Raw genomic sequence first — 16,247 nt, forward strand, 5'->3', positions numbered from 1 at the left:
CAAAGTGTTCAATGGGGTTGAGGTCAGGGCTCTGCGGGCCAGTCAAGTTCTTTCACACCAATCTTGACAAACCATTTCTGTATGGACTTCGCTTTGTTTAAATTTTATTTTACCTTTATTTAACTAAGCAAGGCAGTTAAGAACAAATTCTTATTTTCAATGACCACCTAGGAACAGTTGGTTAACTGCCTTGTTCAGGGGCAGAACAGGGGCATTGTCATGCTGAAACAGGAAAGGGCCTTCTCCAAACTGTTGCTACAAAGTCGGGAGTACGGAATTGTCTAGAATGTCATTGTATGCTATAGCGTTAAGATTTCCCTTCACTGGATCTAAAGGGCCTAGCCCGAACCATGAAAAACAGCCCCAGACCATTATTCCTCCTCCACCAAACATTACAGTTGGCACTATGCATTGGGGCAGGTTGTGTTCTCCTGGCATCCGCCAAAGCAAGATTAGTCCGTCGGACTGCGTGATTCATCAGTCCAGAGAACAAGTTTCCGCTGTTCCAGAGTCCAATGGCAACGAGTTTTACACCTCTTCAGCCATTGCTTGGCGTTGCGCGTGTATTTACTTCGCCACCATGGCCTTTATTTTGCCTTTACCTCCCTTATCTCACCTCATTTGCTCACATTGTATATAGACTTATTTTTGTACTGTATTATTGACTGTATGTTTGTTTTACTCCATGTGTAACTCTGTTGTATGTGTCGAACTGCTTTGCTTTATCTTGGCCAGGTCGCAATTGTAAATGAGAACTTGTTCTCAACTTGCCTACCTGGTTAAATAATGGTAAAATAAAAAAATATATATATAGTGTAGGTTACAAAACTTTCCCCATAAAACAATCCCCTAAAACAGGTTCCTTAAGTGCCCTTTTCAACTTGTTTTATATGTTACTCCCTCTCTCGCTTCCATCCCCACCTCACAGAGAACCAACAGAGAGCTAGGTACCACTGCTGTCCACTGCACTCATCCCCATCCTTCTCTTCTCACTCTAGCAAAAGAACGATTGTGTGTAGTTAGCCTAGAAATCTTTCTTTAAAAGACAGACATTTAGGCTAAACGCTGCTCCAACTCTGAAGTTCTCTTTCTGACCCTCCAGCGGCAGCCTACCTCCTGGTCTCCCTGATTCCCAGCAACTCGTTCCGCCAGATGTTCCGCTCCACGCGTTCCCTCCACATCCCCACGCGGGACCTGCCCCTGTCCCCCGACACCACCGTGGTGCTCCACCAGGTACGGTTACACGCCACAGTCTTTCCTCCCTGTGTTTTTATTCCTGTTTAGGTTCGACTCCAGGTACAGTCGGACACTGAGAAACGCTCAAACCAGATTTATTCACCCAGCCTGGATGCTTCAGCTAAATAGCGTAACATGCCAGCATGGCCGGCCTGCTCGTTGGGCAGGATTAGGCGTCCGCCTATGGCGGCAGACTGACTTGAGGGCGCCATTTTCTGATCTAAACTGACCAAGGCGCACCAACAAAAACACATAAAACCTCATGGAATTCTGGCCAAAAACAATTACAATTTCTTTCAACCAGTGGCATATGGGCTTTTTAGGTGTGCTCTGATGCCGCCCTGTGATGAGCTATTTCACTTGTCCATTCCCAGCGCACTTCTCCAGGATGCTATATTGCTGAGATGCGGCGCGCCACCAACGTTCCGTCAAAAAGAAAATCGAACATAAATCACATGTCAGATATCGTAGAAAGAGTATGTGGCCTTTTCTGTAGCCAACAGGCTGGAGATCAAAACGTACGACAATGTATTAAGACGGACACTTTTTTTATCATCGTGCAGGTTTCTCTGATCAAAATAAATGGCGCCCAATCGACGACGACAAATGCGCTGTCACGTTAACAAACAACATATCCTGAAAACAGGACAGGTCAAAGTAACATGGACAATATAGAATCCACAATCACAACTGTTGTCCAGGAGTTTCCCCCCCTTTGTCATGATCAGTGGTTTCAAGTTTGTGTATTTTTAACAAGTTGACCATAGCGAAAAAATCTAATATTTCTGCATTACGTGTTGATTCTACCCTGATGAAGACGGCTCGTCTGTCGACACGTTGGACATTAAATTATTGCATCTGAGCTCCTGGAGTGTGCGGCTCTCCTTGAATTCTGTTTATATTACGTGTTGTGCAAACACATTGCAAATAGGCTCAGGGTAACTCCTGATGAAGTTGGGTAGCTGACATTCGGAGCTTAAATAGCCAAATTGATTAGTCACAGGACCAATAAAGCCAATGCAGTGGCCTGTTTTACAAATGGTGGGCCTACCGGGTGTATGGGCATTCCTAAAATTCCACGGCTGGTCGACATGGTAGGCTGCACCCCAGTAAACACCAGCCAAGGTCCTTTTTTTGTGTGCGTCTCGCCTAGGGCGGCAGAGAGGCAAGGACCCGGCCCTGCATGCAAGTTACACAAGCATATATTTATACCCCGACTAGGCGGATTTCCCCTTCTTGTATGTCTAAGATAAACAATTAGTCTCTGTTGCTGGGCGGAAACTAGGTCTGTGCCTCTTTGTTAGTGTCCAGAACCTTTTGTGGGCCAGTGTGTCTGTGAGGGAGAGAAAGCTGCAGTTAGTGTCATTGGCGCCCCTCTGGCCCCCCTCGCAGATGTTTCCTCCCTCTTCAACTATTGTCCTCTCCTTACCCTTGTCCCTCAGAAACTAACTTCGCTCAACAGCAACCCAACTATTGTCCTCTCCTTGCCCTTGTTCCTCAGAAACTAACTTAACTCAACAGCAACCCAACTATTGTCCTCTCCTTGCCCTTGTCCCTCAGAAACTAACTTCGCTCAACAGCAACCCAACTATTGTCCTCTCCTTGCCCTTGTCCCTCAGAAACTAACTTCGCTCAACAGCAACCCAACTATTGTCCTCTCCTTGCCCTTGTTCCTCAGAAACTAACTTAACTCAACAGCAACCCAACTATTGTCCTCTCCTTGCCCTTGTCCCTCAGAAACTAACTTCGCTCAACAGCAACCCAACTATTGTCCTCTCCTTGCCCTTGTCCCTCAGAAACTAACTTCGCTCAACAGCAACCCAACTATTGTCCTCTCCTTGCCCTTGTTCCTCAGAAACTAACTTAACTCAACAGCAACCCAACTATTGTCCTCTCCTTGCCCTTGTCCCTCAGAAACTAACTTAGCTCAACAGCAACCCAACTATTGTCCTCTCCTTGCCCTTGTTCCTCAGAAACTAACTTAGCTCAACAGCAACCCAACTATTGTCCTCTCCTTGCCCTTGTCCCTCAGAAACTAACTTAGCTCAACAGCAACCCAACTATTGTCCTCTCCTTGCCCTTGTTCCTCAGAAACTAACTTAGCTCAACAGCAACCCAACTATTGTCCTCTCCTTGCCCTTGTTCCTCAGAAACTAACTTAGGTCAACAGCAACCCAACTATTGTCCTCTCCTTGCCCTTGTTCCTCAGAAACTAACTTAGCTCAACAGCAACCCAACTGTTGCTTTTTTACCTACTTCCTTAGCATCTTAATATACAGCACTAACAGTGTCTGACCTGAGACCTACACGTTCTGTGCTTCCCCTTTGCCACTACAATAACAAGCTCCAACAACCAAATCCATAACAAGACTACTACTAATGAGCGTATTATACAATTATAATGGGCTCAAGTCAAACGGTTTCCATCATCAGTGACGTTTCGACCAATCAGGTCTTGGCAATAATATCCATTTTCTGGTATTTTTTGATCACCTGCTCAGATATCTTCTAGTTCGAAGACTTCAAGTACAGATATTTTATTGAAACTGGGAGAAGTGGATGTAATTTACAACCCGTGAAGGAGACTTACATAATACAATTTATTGACAAGATACATTATGTACAACGATTAGATGGAAGTGTACGTGTTTCACAGGAGCTGTTTTGAAATTGTGTTTATTTAGTGTGAAAACGAAAAATACCGAAAAATATCTGTAGTCTTTCCCTTTTGCTCCTGTACCAGGTGTACAACCTGCTTCTGGGCCTGCTGGGTCGGGCCAAGCTCTACGTGGACGCGGCGGTGCATGGGACCACCAAGCTGGTGCAGTACTTCAGCTTCATGACCTACTGCCTCATCTCCAAGACGGAGAAGCTCATGTTCTCCGGTTACTTCATGGACCTATGGAACCTCTTCCAGGTGAGTGGGGGGGGTTGAAAGGGCTTTGTCTGCTTTGGGAAGAATTGAGTGGGCTAAATGAGAGTGGGATTAGATTTGTCACATTAGTCATTTAGAAGTTAGTCTCTTTGTGCATTCACTGCACCACACTAGAATAATTAAATACATGCGTTTTGGTTCATCTCACGGCATGAAAATGAAGTCTATTAGTTTAATTTAGATTAGTTTGGTTCCTTTTTCTCTTCCTCTGTGGTGTGTTCACCTGTACACACCTTATTGAATAATAACTAGTGATAGTAATGAAATAATTGAGTTGCAGTAAGAGAACTTCTCTGATCTTTCTCCATGTCCCTCCCCTCTCAGCCCAAGCTGTCTGAACCAGCCATCGCCACTAACCACAACAAGCAGGCCCTCCTCTCCTTCTGGTACAACGTGTGTATGGAGTGTCCTGAGAACGTCCGTCTGGTCGTCCAGAACCCCGTGGTCACTAAGAACATCGCCTTCAACTACATCCTGGCCGACCACGACGACCAGGAGGTGGAAATAATACATTTTAGCTGCAAACCCCCCTAATTATTCAAAAACGTACAACAGTTCAATAGTTATAACCTTCAGTGAAAGAAGCGCCTTCCACTGGCAAAGAGAGCGGAGAGAACTCAACTTTTTCTGAGCAATTTATCCAGGAACACATTGAAAATGTACAAAATGTTACAAGCAAAAACACAACCGCCAAAGAATGAAGGTGGGCCAGTTGCTAGAGGTGAGTCTGAAAGCCTGCCTGCAATGATTTACCAACAGGTGGTGCTGTTCAACCGGGGAATGCTGCCGGCGTACTACGGCATCCTGAGGATGTGCTGCGAGCAGTCGCCCGCCTTCACCCGCCAGCTGGCCTCGCACCAGAACATCCAGTGGGCCTTCAAGAACCTGACGCCGCACGCCAGCCAGTACCCAGGGGTGGGTGGTCCAGCTGACTGACTGACTCTGTCCCTTTGTGTGTAATGGGAAGATGACCTGATTTGACTGGGTGCTGGTGTGTGTTGTCTGTTCGTGTGACTCTCCGTCTGTCTTTTTTTCTCTCTCACTGCGTCAGGTCGACATATCTTATGCCTCTGTTATACTGCCTGTGTCCATGACCCCTCAGGCGATTCATTAGTCCCTTGTGCCTTGTCCACTATCATCCTCTAAGCACTTCATGAGGAGATCAGATGGATAGTAGTAGGGGCTAGGCCTCTGAGATGTTTCTACGTAGTCTCTCTGACTCCGGTATGAGGTTGATTTGCGTTTGTCTCTGTTGCCACTCTGACCACTGTCTGGTGTGTTTGTCCCCCTACATCTCTGACCACTGTCTGGTGTGTTTGTCCCACTACATCTCTGACCACTGTCTGGTGTGTTTGTCCCACTACATCTCTGACCACTGTCTGGTGTGTTTGTCCCCCTACATCTCTGACCACTGTCTGGTGTGTTTGTCCCACTACATCTCTGACCACTGTCTGGTGTGTTTGTCCCCCTACATCTCTGACCACTGTCTGGTGTGTTTGTTCCCCTACATCTCTGACCACTGTCTGGTGTGTTTGTCCCCCTACATCTCTGACCACTGTCTGGTGTGTTTGTCCCCCTACATCTCTGACCACTGTCTGGTGTGTTTGTCCCCCTACATCGCTGACCACTGTCTGGTATGTTTGTCCCCCTACATCGCTGACCACTGTCTGGTGTGTTTGTCCCCCTACATCTCTGACCACTGTCTGGTGTGTTTGTCCCCTACATCTCTGACCACTGTCTGGTGTGTTTGTCCCCCTACATCTCTGACCACTGTCTGGTGTGTTTGTCCCCCTACATCTCTGACCACTGTCTGGTGTGTTTGTCCCCCTACATCTCTGACCACTGTCTGGTGTGTTTGTCCCCCTACATCTCTGACCACTGTCTGGTGTGTTTGTCCCCCTACATCTCTGACCACTGTCTGGTGTGTTTGTCCCCCTACATCTCTGACCACTGTCTGGTGTGTCTGTGTTTGTCCCCCTACATCTCTGACCACTGTCTGGTGTGTCTGTGTGTTTGTCCCCCTACATCTCTGACCACTGTCTGGTGTGTCTGTGTGTTTGTCCCCTACATATCTGACCACTGTCTGGTGTGTCTGTGTTTGTCCCCTACATCTCTGACCACTGTCTGGTGTGTCTGTGTGTTTGTCCCCTACATCTCTGACCACTGTCTGGTGTGTCTGTGTGTTTGTCCCCCTACATCTCTGACCACTGTCTGGTGTGTCTGTGTGTTTGTCCCCCTACATCTCTGACCACTGTCTGGTGTGTCTGTGTGTTTGTCCCCCTACATCTCTGACCACTGTCTGGTGTGTCTGTGTGTTTGTCCCCCTACATCTCTGACCACTGTCTGGTGTGTCTGTGTTTGTCCCCCTACATCTCTGACCACTGTCTGGTGTGTCTGTGTGTTTGTCCCCCTACATCTCTGACCACTGTCTGGTGTGTCTGTGTGTTTGTCACCCTGCAGGCAGTGGAGGAGCTGTTCAACCTGATGCAGCTGTTTGTGGCCCAGCGGTCGGACATGAGGGAGGAGGAGCTGGAGGATGTCAAGCAGTTTAAGAAGACCACCATCAGCTGCTACCTCCGCTGCCTGGATGGACGCTCCTGCTGGACCACACTCATCAGGTAACACAGAGGGAGTCGCCGCACGCGGAGGGGGTCGCCGCACTCGGAGGGGATGTAACAGTATAACTTTAGACCGTCCCCGGGCGCGAACCAGGGACCCTCTGCACACATCAACAACAGTCACCCACTAAGCATCGTTACCCATCGCTCCACAGAGGGGCTCGCGCGCGCGCACAGAGGGGCTCGCGCGCGCGCACAGAGGGGCTCACGCGCACACACACACACACACACACACAGATGGGATCGCACACACAGAGAGGGGATCGCACACACACACACACTTGCCACCAGGATCATGTTCATCAGGCACCACGTTGAAGAAAATAGACTGAAACAGGGACTACCTGGAATGGTCCAATAGGACACAAAAAGAGGGCCAAAACGTTGTTGTTTTTTATTCCGTCGCATGCCCTAAAACACGGCCCAGATACGAAGCATCTGCAGAGTTTAATCAAAAATATGAACTCACGGCAACTTAACCAGAGAGATGTCTGATGCCTTTTAGAGAATCATATGGGCACTGTTTTACTTTTGAGATGAAAGCACTGTGAACTACGGTATATATGTCCATGATATAGTGTAAGTGTGTTTTGTGTCCGTCCGCAGTGCCTTCCGTGTGTTGTTGGAGAACGACGAGGACAGACTACTGGTGGTCTTCAACAGAGGACTCATCCTCATGACAGAGGTACGTCCAGACATTCTGCACTAATGATGGTTATTAGGCTTTATAACGAACTGTTCATGGCTTCATTTCACTGGCTTCTATATTATCATTTTGAGTTAGTTGTGGGGTTGGGGGTAGTCTCGTGTTGCCATATTTCCAAGTCTCTTGTATCAATCGGCTAGTGGAAATCAAGGTTTGGTTAACGGGTTCAAAGGTGTAAATAATATTAGCGTTTAATGTATTATTCAGTATCCGATATAAAATATTCTATATATATTTTTTTACGTTTCTCAATGTAAAGAGTGTCAGCTGTTGCATAAATCGTTACCGGGCATTTGACATGCCCCCCCCCCTCCATCCTGCTGTCTTTAACACCCTACACATGATGTTGGTAGTTTGTGAACTGTATCCAGTAAAATAATATTTTACTATAAAGTGTTGGTAACGTTAATTTCGTAGGCCGAGGGTTCTAGCGTAGGCAACGGTTTGTCATTTGATGTGCCCCTCTCGCGCTCTCCCTCACCCTCCGCTTCCTGCAGTCGTTCAACACCCTGCACATGATGTACCACGAGGCCACAGCGTGTCATGTGACCGGGGACCTGGTGGAGCTGCTGTCCATCTTCCTGTCGGTACTCAAGGCCACGCGGCCCTATCTGCAGCGCAAAGGTCAGCCAAAACGACCCTCCCTCCCCCTTCTCCTCTGGATGTTGTAACCGTAATGGGTTACAGAGTTCATCTTTACAGTTAATTTGGATGTTGTAACCGTAATGGGTTACAGAGTTCATCTTTACAGTTAATTTGGATGTTGTAACCGTAATGGGATACAGAGTTCATCTTTACAGTTAATTTGTTCCGCTGTATCCTAAAAAACATTTTATTTGAGTTATTTACATATGTAAGAGTAATTGTATTAGAATTTATGTGGCGATTTGAGAGAGCTTGACTGCAAGTACCAGAATGCCTTTTTTTATTTTTTATTATGCGCCAGTTATGTGCAAGTCATTATCGTGGCTTTTGCTGGCAACTTTCTTTTTATTGTTCTGTAGAATCTAAAGTGGTAAAATGTATTATTACTAAAAAGAAGCTTTCATCTCGCCACCGACGTCTCTAGTCAATTACTTTGAAGATAGTTATTCCACGCCGACCACCTACCTTGTAGCAAAACCTCATTTCCGAGTCAATGGGAGACAGAACATTTGACATCAATGCATGACTTAAGTGACTTAAGTGCCTTTCTTTATTTAGGGACCCTGTAAAGTCTCTGTGTAACCTGTGTTGTTCTCCTATAGACGTGAAGCAGGCTCTTATCCAGTGGCAGGAGAGGATCGACTTTGCCCACAAGCTGCTCACCCTCCTCAACTCCTACAGCCCTCCGGAGCTCCGCAACGCCTGCCTGGGTAAGAACACGCAAACAGTTTGGATAATATTTGACCACATTCTCCCCTCTAAACTATTCCACATAGTATATACAATACACCTTTGGAACAATTCCAATCACTCGAGGGAGTACCTGTTGTTGTATGTAATATGAGATGTGATGTCACTAGTAGTTCCTGGTTATTCCCCCCCCCCCCTTCCAGATGTTCTGAAGGAGCTGGTCCTGTTGAGTCCCCATGACTTCCTGCACACTCTGGTGCCCTTCCTGCAGCACAACCACTGCACCTACCACCACAGCAACATCCCCAGTGAGTGCCCCCCCTCCAGCTGCTACACTTGGAGCTCGTCTTATGTATTGACGAAAGTTAACGAGGACAAACGCAAGCGATCAGGGAAACGATGCCTACGAATAATACTACACAGCATGCTATCCTAAGGACCCTGGCTCTGTTTGTAGCCTCTGGTTCTCCAAGTGCATGCCAGAGTACCCGGGGGAGTCTTTGACTGTCCTGGCCTCTCCGTGCCTGAGGCAGTCACTCAACTGTCCTACACATATCTAGAAAGGGACAACCACAATCTCCCATTGGCATAAATGTTGCTGTAGATTTGCGTAAGACCAGGTAGGATTTGTCTGAATGTGACTCTCTTTGGTACACAGTGTCCTTTGGGCCTTACCTGCCCTGCAGAGAGAACATCAAGCTGATGGGAGGCAAGAACAACATCCGGCCTCCCAGACCTGAACTCAACATGTGCCTCCTGCCTTCCATGGTGGAGACCAGCAAGGTGTGTGTCTCTGAATACTACCACTGCTTCGTGTCTCTTGGCCAGTTTTGTCATTTTCTTAACATAAAGACCATCTTTGGCACCAAGATCATGGCAAGTTTGATTGAGCGGTGGTCTTAGTGCTAAAGAGGATGTTTTGGGGGAAATCTCACCGCAGGTTGTTGTTGTAAGGGAGATTGTTGTTGATAGCTGACCTAGCTACTAAGTAAAGGTTAATTTAAGATGAGACCATCTGTCCTACCTGGTTACAGTCATGGTTGGATAAGTGGAAGCTGAAGTAAATAAAGTGGTTTATGTATGCATGTTTCTTCGCAATTTCAAGGTCTGTTCATTTCATGTGTATATTTGCGCTAGTGTGGTCTTCCTGCTTTCATTGAGAAGGATCATCAACTTCCATGTCTCTCTCTCTCTCGCTCGCTCGCTCTCGCTCTCTCTCTCAGGGTAAAGATGAGGTGTATGACCGGATGCTCCTAGACTACTTTCTCTCCTACCACCAGTTCATCCACCTGCTGTGTCGAGTCGCCATCAACTGCGAGAAGTTCACAGAGACCCTTGTCAAACTAAGTGAGTGTGTGTGGATGCGTTTCTAATGTTACTGTATCTAATGACTAAAAAGGCTGTGTGTGTGTGTGTGTGTGTGTGTGTGTGTGTATCGCCAATGTGACCATGTCTCTCTGGTTCCAGGTGTCCTGATAGCGTACGAGGGCTTGCCTCTGCACTTGGCCCTCTTCCCCAAACTGTGGACGGAGCTTTGCCAGTCTCAGGTAAATATCACACGCTTTCACACACACTTTAACACGCTCACTCCAATACAATCACACACACACACAATACTCAGACACAAATGTGTACTATTTCTCTCACTTGCAAAACACACTTAACACACATCCAAATGTACAAACACACGTAACACACAAAATATAATTGGTCGTTGTCACCAACATCTTGCTGTGCTGTTCTGTAGTCGGCCCTGGCTAAGACCTGTGTGAAGCTTCTGTGCGAGGACCCGGCGTTCGGCGAGTACATCAAGTGCATCCTGATGGACGAGAGGACCTTCCTCAACAACAACATGGCCTACTCCTTCCTCACCTGCTTCCTGCACAAGGTAGCCATCTTGGAGCCACCACTACCATCCGTTTATTTCAACACCGACAGCCTCTGCTTGAGCCTGTTTTTATAGCGTGTCATTTCATGTATGCATCCAATGTTGACGCTCTACCAAGGTGTCATGCTGGTCTGAGTCCCAGATCTGTTTTGCCGTCTTGTCAACTTCAAATGACCGCAATGATGTTGGCAAGACTGCATAATCTGATCTGGGACCCCTTGCTACTTGTAAATGCCATGTTGATGGGCCTTTCGAGTGCATGACCGTAAGTGTGTGTGTGTGTGTGTCATCTCTCAGGTCCAGAGCCAGGTGCTGTCAGGCCCCAGCTGCGCCAACCTGATCAGTCTGCTGGTGACCAACCTGCTGAACGAGTACCGCAGCCTACAGCCCGAGCTGGCCTCCCACCGCCTGGAGCTGAGCAAGACCAGCGGCCTCCTCAACGCTGTCAGTACCCCTTATTCGTGCCCTTATTCACGCCTTATTCACATTCTGTTAGTGCACTATTCATGCCTTATTCTAATGCAATTCATGCCCTATTTACATGCTATTCATCCCTTTTTCACGCTCTACTCGGGCCTTATTCATGCTTACTCGTTAATTCCATAGTCATGCCTTACTAGATTGTCATTCCCTGTTCAAATGCTATTCTCTACAAGATAATCACTGTTCTTTTGTCCCTCTCCCTCCCTCTCTGCAGGACCTGCGAGCGTTGGCGTTGATGTTGTCCATACACACCCCCCAGGCGCTGGACCCGGCTCTGGGTCCGGCCCTGCAGGAGTTGCTGTCCAAGTGTAGCGCCTGTGTGCAGCAACGCAGCGCGCTCGAACAGGAGGCCAAGGACCGCAAGGCCAAAGGTACGACACATACAGTATACCGTCACAAACTTGGAAAAATTTAAACGCATCGATGGTAGTCAATGTGTGGTGTCACTTAGTCCAACCCTGTTATCTGCTTACACTATGTGTCATTTAAACTCGTTGGGATATGATGAATTGAAGTTGAAAATGCTAATGGTAGTACTTACCTGTACACCGATGTAAAGGTTAATTACCTGAGTTTCTTCTGTCTTTTAGTGGAGGAGGAGGGCGCCACCCCAGTGAAGCGCCGGCGGATGAGTAGCGACGAAGGCCCCGGGGAAGGAACCAGCGCCGGCACCAGCACTGGGGGTGTGACCGTATCCGGACCCACCTGCGCAGCCGCCACCACCTCCTCCCTCCCCCCATGTGTCGAGCTGAAGCCGGAGCACCAGGGGGCACTGACTCCCACCAGCACCTCGGACACAGAGACTCGGGACTCCTCGTCCCTCATCGACCCGGGAACCGAGCACGACCCGCCCTCACCGGATCCTACCGCTGCCACCAGTTGCAGCCAACCCCCTGGGGACGCCTCCCCCAAGGAGGAGAAGATGGAGGCTTCCTCTTCCTCCTCTTCCTCATCATCATCCTCTTCCTCCCTCCCAGAGACGGGAGAGTTGTCGTACGGCGGCAGCGGACAGGGAGGGGAGGAGCCGCAGTCGTCTCAGACGCAACAGGCAGCCATGGCAGGAGCGGAGGAGGAAGAGAGGAGGGAAGCAACGGCGGCAATGGATGAGACAAAGGAGGAGAGGGAGACGGGCTCTAAGACTTGCGGAGGCTCGGAGGACCTGGCCTTCCCATCTGCCCTGGGCCTGGCAGGAGAGGGGCCAGAGGTCCCAGGGTGCAGTAGCCACGCCCCCTCGCAGGCTCTGACGAACTCTGCCCCGCCTCCGGACACCCTGGAAATGCTCTACAGGACAGTGGAGGCCACTATCGCCGTGGTTACAAAACTATCTGCGAAAGGGCCGTGCTCCGCCTCCTCGTGACATCCCCATTATTGCTCTCAGCGCTATGAGCCCTTTTTAAAAATCTTTTTTGTCTGTGTATTATGCTCTTTCGTTTAACACTTTTCTTTCCCTGTTTTCATCCTTTCGTTTTTGTTTTCCATTTTCTGTGTGTGTTGCGTTGGCCTCTGCTGATGTGCTTCTATCAGTTCTTGTGCTCCGGTTTGTCACGCAATCACTCCTCCCCAGCTTCAATGGCAGAAGAAGGCTCTAGACAGCATGCTCCCAAATGACTATAAACATGCACAGCCGCCGATCCATTGGACGAAAAATAATTACTTTTTTTACCGATTTCCGAGTTCTTTTTGAAGTGATTTATTTGTTTTGAGGTTGCTGTAACGGGGAAAGGTTTACAGGAATTTTAGTCTCTTCTGTATGAATTTAATTTTATTGCATTTTTACTCTGTATAAAATGGTGTCCTCTGTGCCAGTTTTGTACTTGATGAGAGGCAAAAGTTGCCTTGCTTTTTTCTGTGGTTAATATCCAAACTAAGTTTACCTGTACATTAAAAAAAGAACCACAAGAAACTTGATTCTGTAAAGAATCTTCTCTAGTTGTTGCCTGGCGGTGTATATGAAAACTATATATATATATATATATATATATATATATATATATAATGGTGCTTTATTTGACACGATATCTGTGGGTGAAATAAAGCAGTCTTGGTGTAACAGTTGGAGCTTTATTTTATTTACTGAAAATACATTTCCATAATCTATTATCATTCTTGCTTCTTCTGGTTGTTTTGTTTCTTTTTTAATTTATTTTGATTATAGGATCAATGAATAAAAATTGTAATCTGAATAATTATGAACTGAACCACAAATGAGCTATGATCATTTTGTTCTATAGCGTCCTCGCACATCCTGGATTACAATCTGATTGATTTAGCGTTGTGATTGATTTGTTTTAAAGGAGCCCCCGTACAGCCTTCACCACAACATCAGCTCGTAAGGTTTACTACAATGTTTCCGGACTTATTCCGCCACACGTTACACTGCTGTGAAGAACCACAATCATTTGAATTGAACCGTGTCTTTATCAAATCAATCGTGTCCCATTTAGATGGATGTATGTTTTCAAGGGAAACCTGGTTCGTAGACTGCAGCAGTTTCGAGAGAAGTCTTTGGGTGGACTGCGACACTAATGGCCGCTATTATCAGCTCTGCTCTTGTTTTTAATTTTGCGCCGTCTGGTTTTGCTTTCTACCGTAACAATCTTAACATATTTTATTTTATTTTTATTTCACCTTTATTTAACCAGGTAGGCTAGTTGAGAACAAGTTCTCATTTGCAACTGCGACCTGGCCAAGATAAAGCATAGCAGTGTGAACAGACAACACAGAGTTACACATGGAGTAAACAATTAACAAGTCAATAACACAGTAGAAAAAAAATGGGCAGTCTATATACAATGTGTGCAAAAGGCATGAGGAGGTAGGCGAATAATACAATTTTGCAGATTAACACTAGGATGATAAATGATCAGATGGTCATGTACAGGTAGAGATATTGGTGTGCAAAAGAGCAGAAAAGTAAATAAATAAATAAAAACAGTATGGGAATGAGGTAGGTGAAAATGGGTGGGCTATTTACCAATAGACTATGTACAGCTGCAGCGATCGGTTAGCTGCTCGGATAGCTGATGTTTGAAGTTGGTGAGGGAGATAAAAGTCTCCAACTTCAGCGATTTTTGCAGTTCGTTCCAGTCACAGGCAGCAGAGTACTGGAACGAAAGGCGGCCAAATGAGGTGTTGGCTTTAGGGATGATCAGTGAGATACACCTGCTGGAGCGTGTGCTACGGATGGGTGTTGCCATCGTGACCAGTGAACTGAGATAAGGCGGAGCTTTACCTAGCATGGACTTGTAGATGACCTGTAGCCAGTGGGTCTGGCGACGAATATGTAGCGAGGGCCAGCCGACTAGAGCATACAAGTCGCAGTGGTGGGTGGTATAAGGTGCTTTGGTGACAAAACGGATGGCACTGTGATAGACTGCATCCAGTTTGCTGAGTAGAGTGTTGGAAGCCATTTTGTAGATGACATCGCCAAAATCGAGGATCGGTAGGATAGTCAGTTTTACTAGGGTAAGCTTGGCGGCGTGAGTGAAGGAGGCTTTGTTGCGGAATAGAAAGCCGACTCTTGATTTGATTTTCGATTGGAGATGTTTGATGTGAGTCTGGAAGGAGAGTTTGCAGTCTAGCCAGACACCTAGGTACTTATAGATGTCCACATATTCAAGGTCGGAACCATCCAGGGTGGTGATGCTAGTCGGGCATGCGGGTGCAGGCAGCGATCGGTTGAAAAGCATGCATTTGGTTTTGGTGTAAGTCCTGCACAACCCAATGCTAGGTCAGTGTTTTGAAACAGTCTTGAAACTGTCCTTGAGAGGAGGACATGCGGTGTACTCAACGTTACCCAATCCTGGTCTTGAGAGACCAGTGTGGTGTGTGTGATGGTATTTTATCATAATCATCCTCTCTGTAAAAATGTATTGATTTGTTACAGGGTTACTGAAGACCACTTTCACACAGGGACCCTTCAGGCAGCTGTGGAACTTAATTTCACCTTTATTTAACCAGGTAGGCTAGTTGAGAACAAGTTCTCATTTACAACTGCGACCTGGCCGAGATAAAGCACAGCAATTCGACACATACAACACAGAGTTACACATGGAATAAACAAAACAGTCAATAATACAGTAGAACAAAAGAAAGTCTATGTACAGTGAGTGCAAATGAGGTAAAATAGGGGAGTTAAGGCAATAAATAGGCCATGGTGGCGAAGTAATTACAATATAACAATTAAACACTGGAATGGTAGATGTGCAGAAGATGAATGTGCAAGTAGAGATACTGGGGGCTGTTTACAGATGGGCTATGTGCAGTGATCTGTGAGCTGCTCTGACAGCTGGGGCTTAAAGCTAGTGAGTGAGATCTGAGATTTTTGCAGTTCGTTCCAGTCATTGGCAGCTGAGAACTGGAAGGAAAGATGACCAAAGGAGGAATTGTCTTTTCGGGGTGACCGGTGAGATATGAAGCGAGGGCCAACCAACGACAGCGTACAGGTCGCAATGGTGGGTAGTGTATGGGGCTTTGGTGACAAAAACGGATGGCACTGTGATAGACTGCATCCAGTTTGTTGAGTAGATTGTTGGAGGCTATTTTATAGATTACTTCACCGAAGTCTAGGATCGGTAGGATGGTCAGTTTTACTTGGGTATGTTTGGCAGCACGAGTGAAAGATGCTTTGTTGTGATATAGGAAGCCCATTCTAGATTTCTTTTGGATTGGAGATGCTTAATTTGAGTCTGGAAGGAGAGTCGTTTGGTCGCAGACCCATTACGGATGCAGGCAATGAGGCAGTGATTGCTGAGATCCTGGTTGAAGACAGTAGAGGTGTATTTGGAGGGTAGGTTGGTTAGGATGATATCTATGAGGGTGCCCGTGTTTACGGATTTGGAGTTGTACCTGGTAGGTTAATTGATCATTTGTGTGAGATTGAGGGCATCAAGCTTGGATTGTAGGATGGCCGGGGTGTTAAGCATGTCCCAGTTTCGGTCACCTAGTAGCACGAGCTCAGAAGATAGATGGGGGGCAATCAATTCACATGTGGTATCGAGGGCAGAGCTGGGGGCAGAGGAAGGTCTATAGCAAGCGGCAACAGTG

The 16,247-nt window shown here is 46.9% G+C and overlaps 1 protein-coding gene and 1 non-coding gene across 8 annotated transcripts in view; both read left to right on the top strand.

Moving 5' to 3' along the window:
• LOC115103889 (ubiquitin carboxyl-terminal hydrolase 34-like) overlaps nucleotides 1-13,399 on the top strand; it is a 60,350-nt gene extending 46,951 nt beyond the window's left edge. For all 7 annotated transcript variants that reach the window (XM_029624915.2, XM_029624916.2, XM_029624918.2 and 4 more), the window contains exons 63-78: nucleotides 1,103-1,233; nucleotides 3,980-4,153; nucleotides 4,496-4,669; nucleotides 4,931-5,086; nucleotides 6,632-6,789; nucleotides 7,396-7,474; nucleotides 7,993-8,119; nucleotides 8,743-8,850; nucleotides 9,034-9,138; nucleotides 9,489-9,613; nucleotides 10,054-10,177; nucleotides 10,298-10,377; nucleotides 10,578-10,718; nucleotides 11,016-11,162; nucleotides 11,416-11,572; nucleotides 11,792-13,399. In XM_029624915.2, the coding sequence (XP_029480775.2) occupies nucleotides 1,103-1,233; nucleotides 3,980-4,153; nucleotides 4,496-4,669; nucleotides 4,931-5,086; nucleotides 6,632-6,789; nucleotides 7,396-7,474; nucleotides 7,993-8,119; nucleotides 8,743-8,850; nucleotides 9,034-9,138; nucleotides 9,489-9,613; nucleotides 10,054-10,177; nucleotides 10,298-10,377; nucleotides 10,578-10,718; nucleotides 11,016-11,162; nucleotides 11,416-11,572; nucleotides 11,792-12,558 (2,753 nt within the window). In that variant the 3' untranslated portion in view covers nucleotides 12,559-13,399. The remainder of the gene's footprint in view (nucleotides 1-1,102; nucleotides 1,234-3,979; nucleotides 4,154-4,495; nucleotides 4,670-4,930; nucleotides 5,087-6,631; nucleotides 6,790-7,395; nucleotides 7,475-7,992; nucleotides 8,120-8,742; nucleotides 8,851-9,033; nucleotides 9,139-9,488; nucleotides 9,614-10,053; nucleotides 10,178-10,297; nucleotides 10,378-10,577; nucleotides 10,719-11,015; nucleotides 11,163-11,415; nucleotides 11,573-11,791) is intronic.
• Nucleotides 9,251-9,384, top strand: LOC115104446 (small nucleolar RNA SNORA44). The gene has a single exon (XR_003859749.1). It is a non-coding gene; the product is annotated as a small nucleolar RNA SNORA44 (small nucleolar RNA).
• Nucleotides 13,400-16,247: the final 2,848 nt, after the last annotated feature.

The sequence above is a fragment of the Oncorhynchus nerka genome, linkage group LG21 (genome assembly GCF_034236695.1).
Source record: "Oncorhynchus nerka isolate Pitt River linkage group LG21, Oner_Uvic_2.0, whole genome shotgun sequence".
In the NCBI taxonomy this organism is placed as follows: domain Eukaryota; kingdom Metazoa; phylum Chordata; class Actinopteri; order Salmoniformes; family Salmonidae; genus Oncorhynchus; species Oncorhynchus nerka.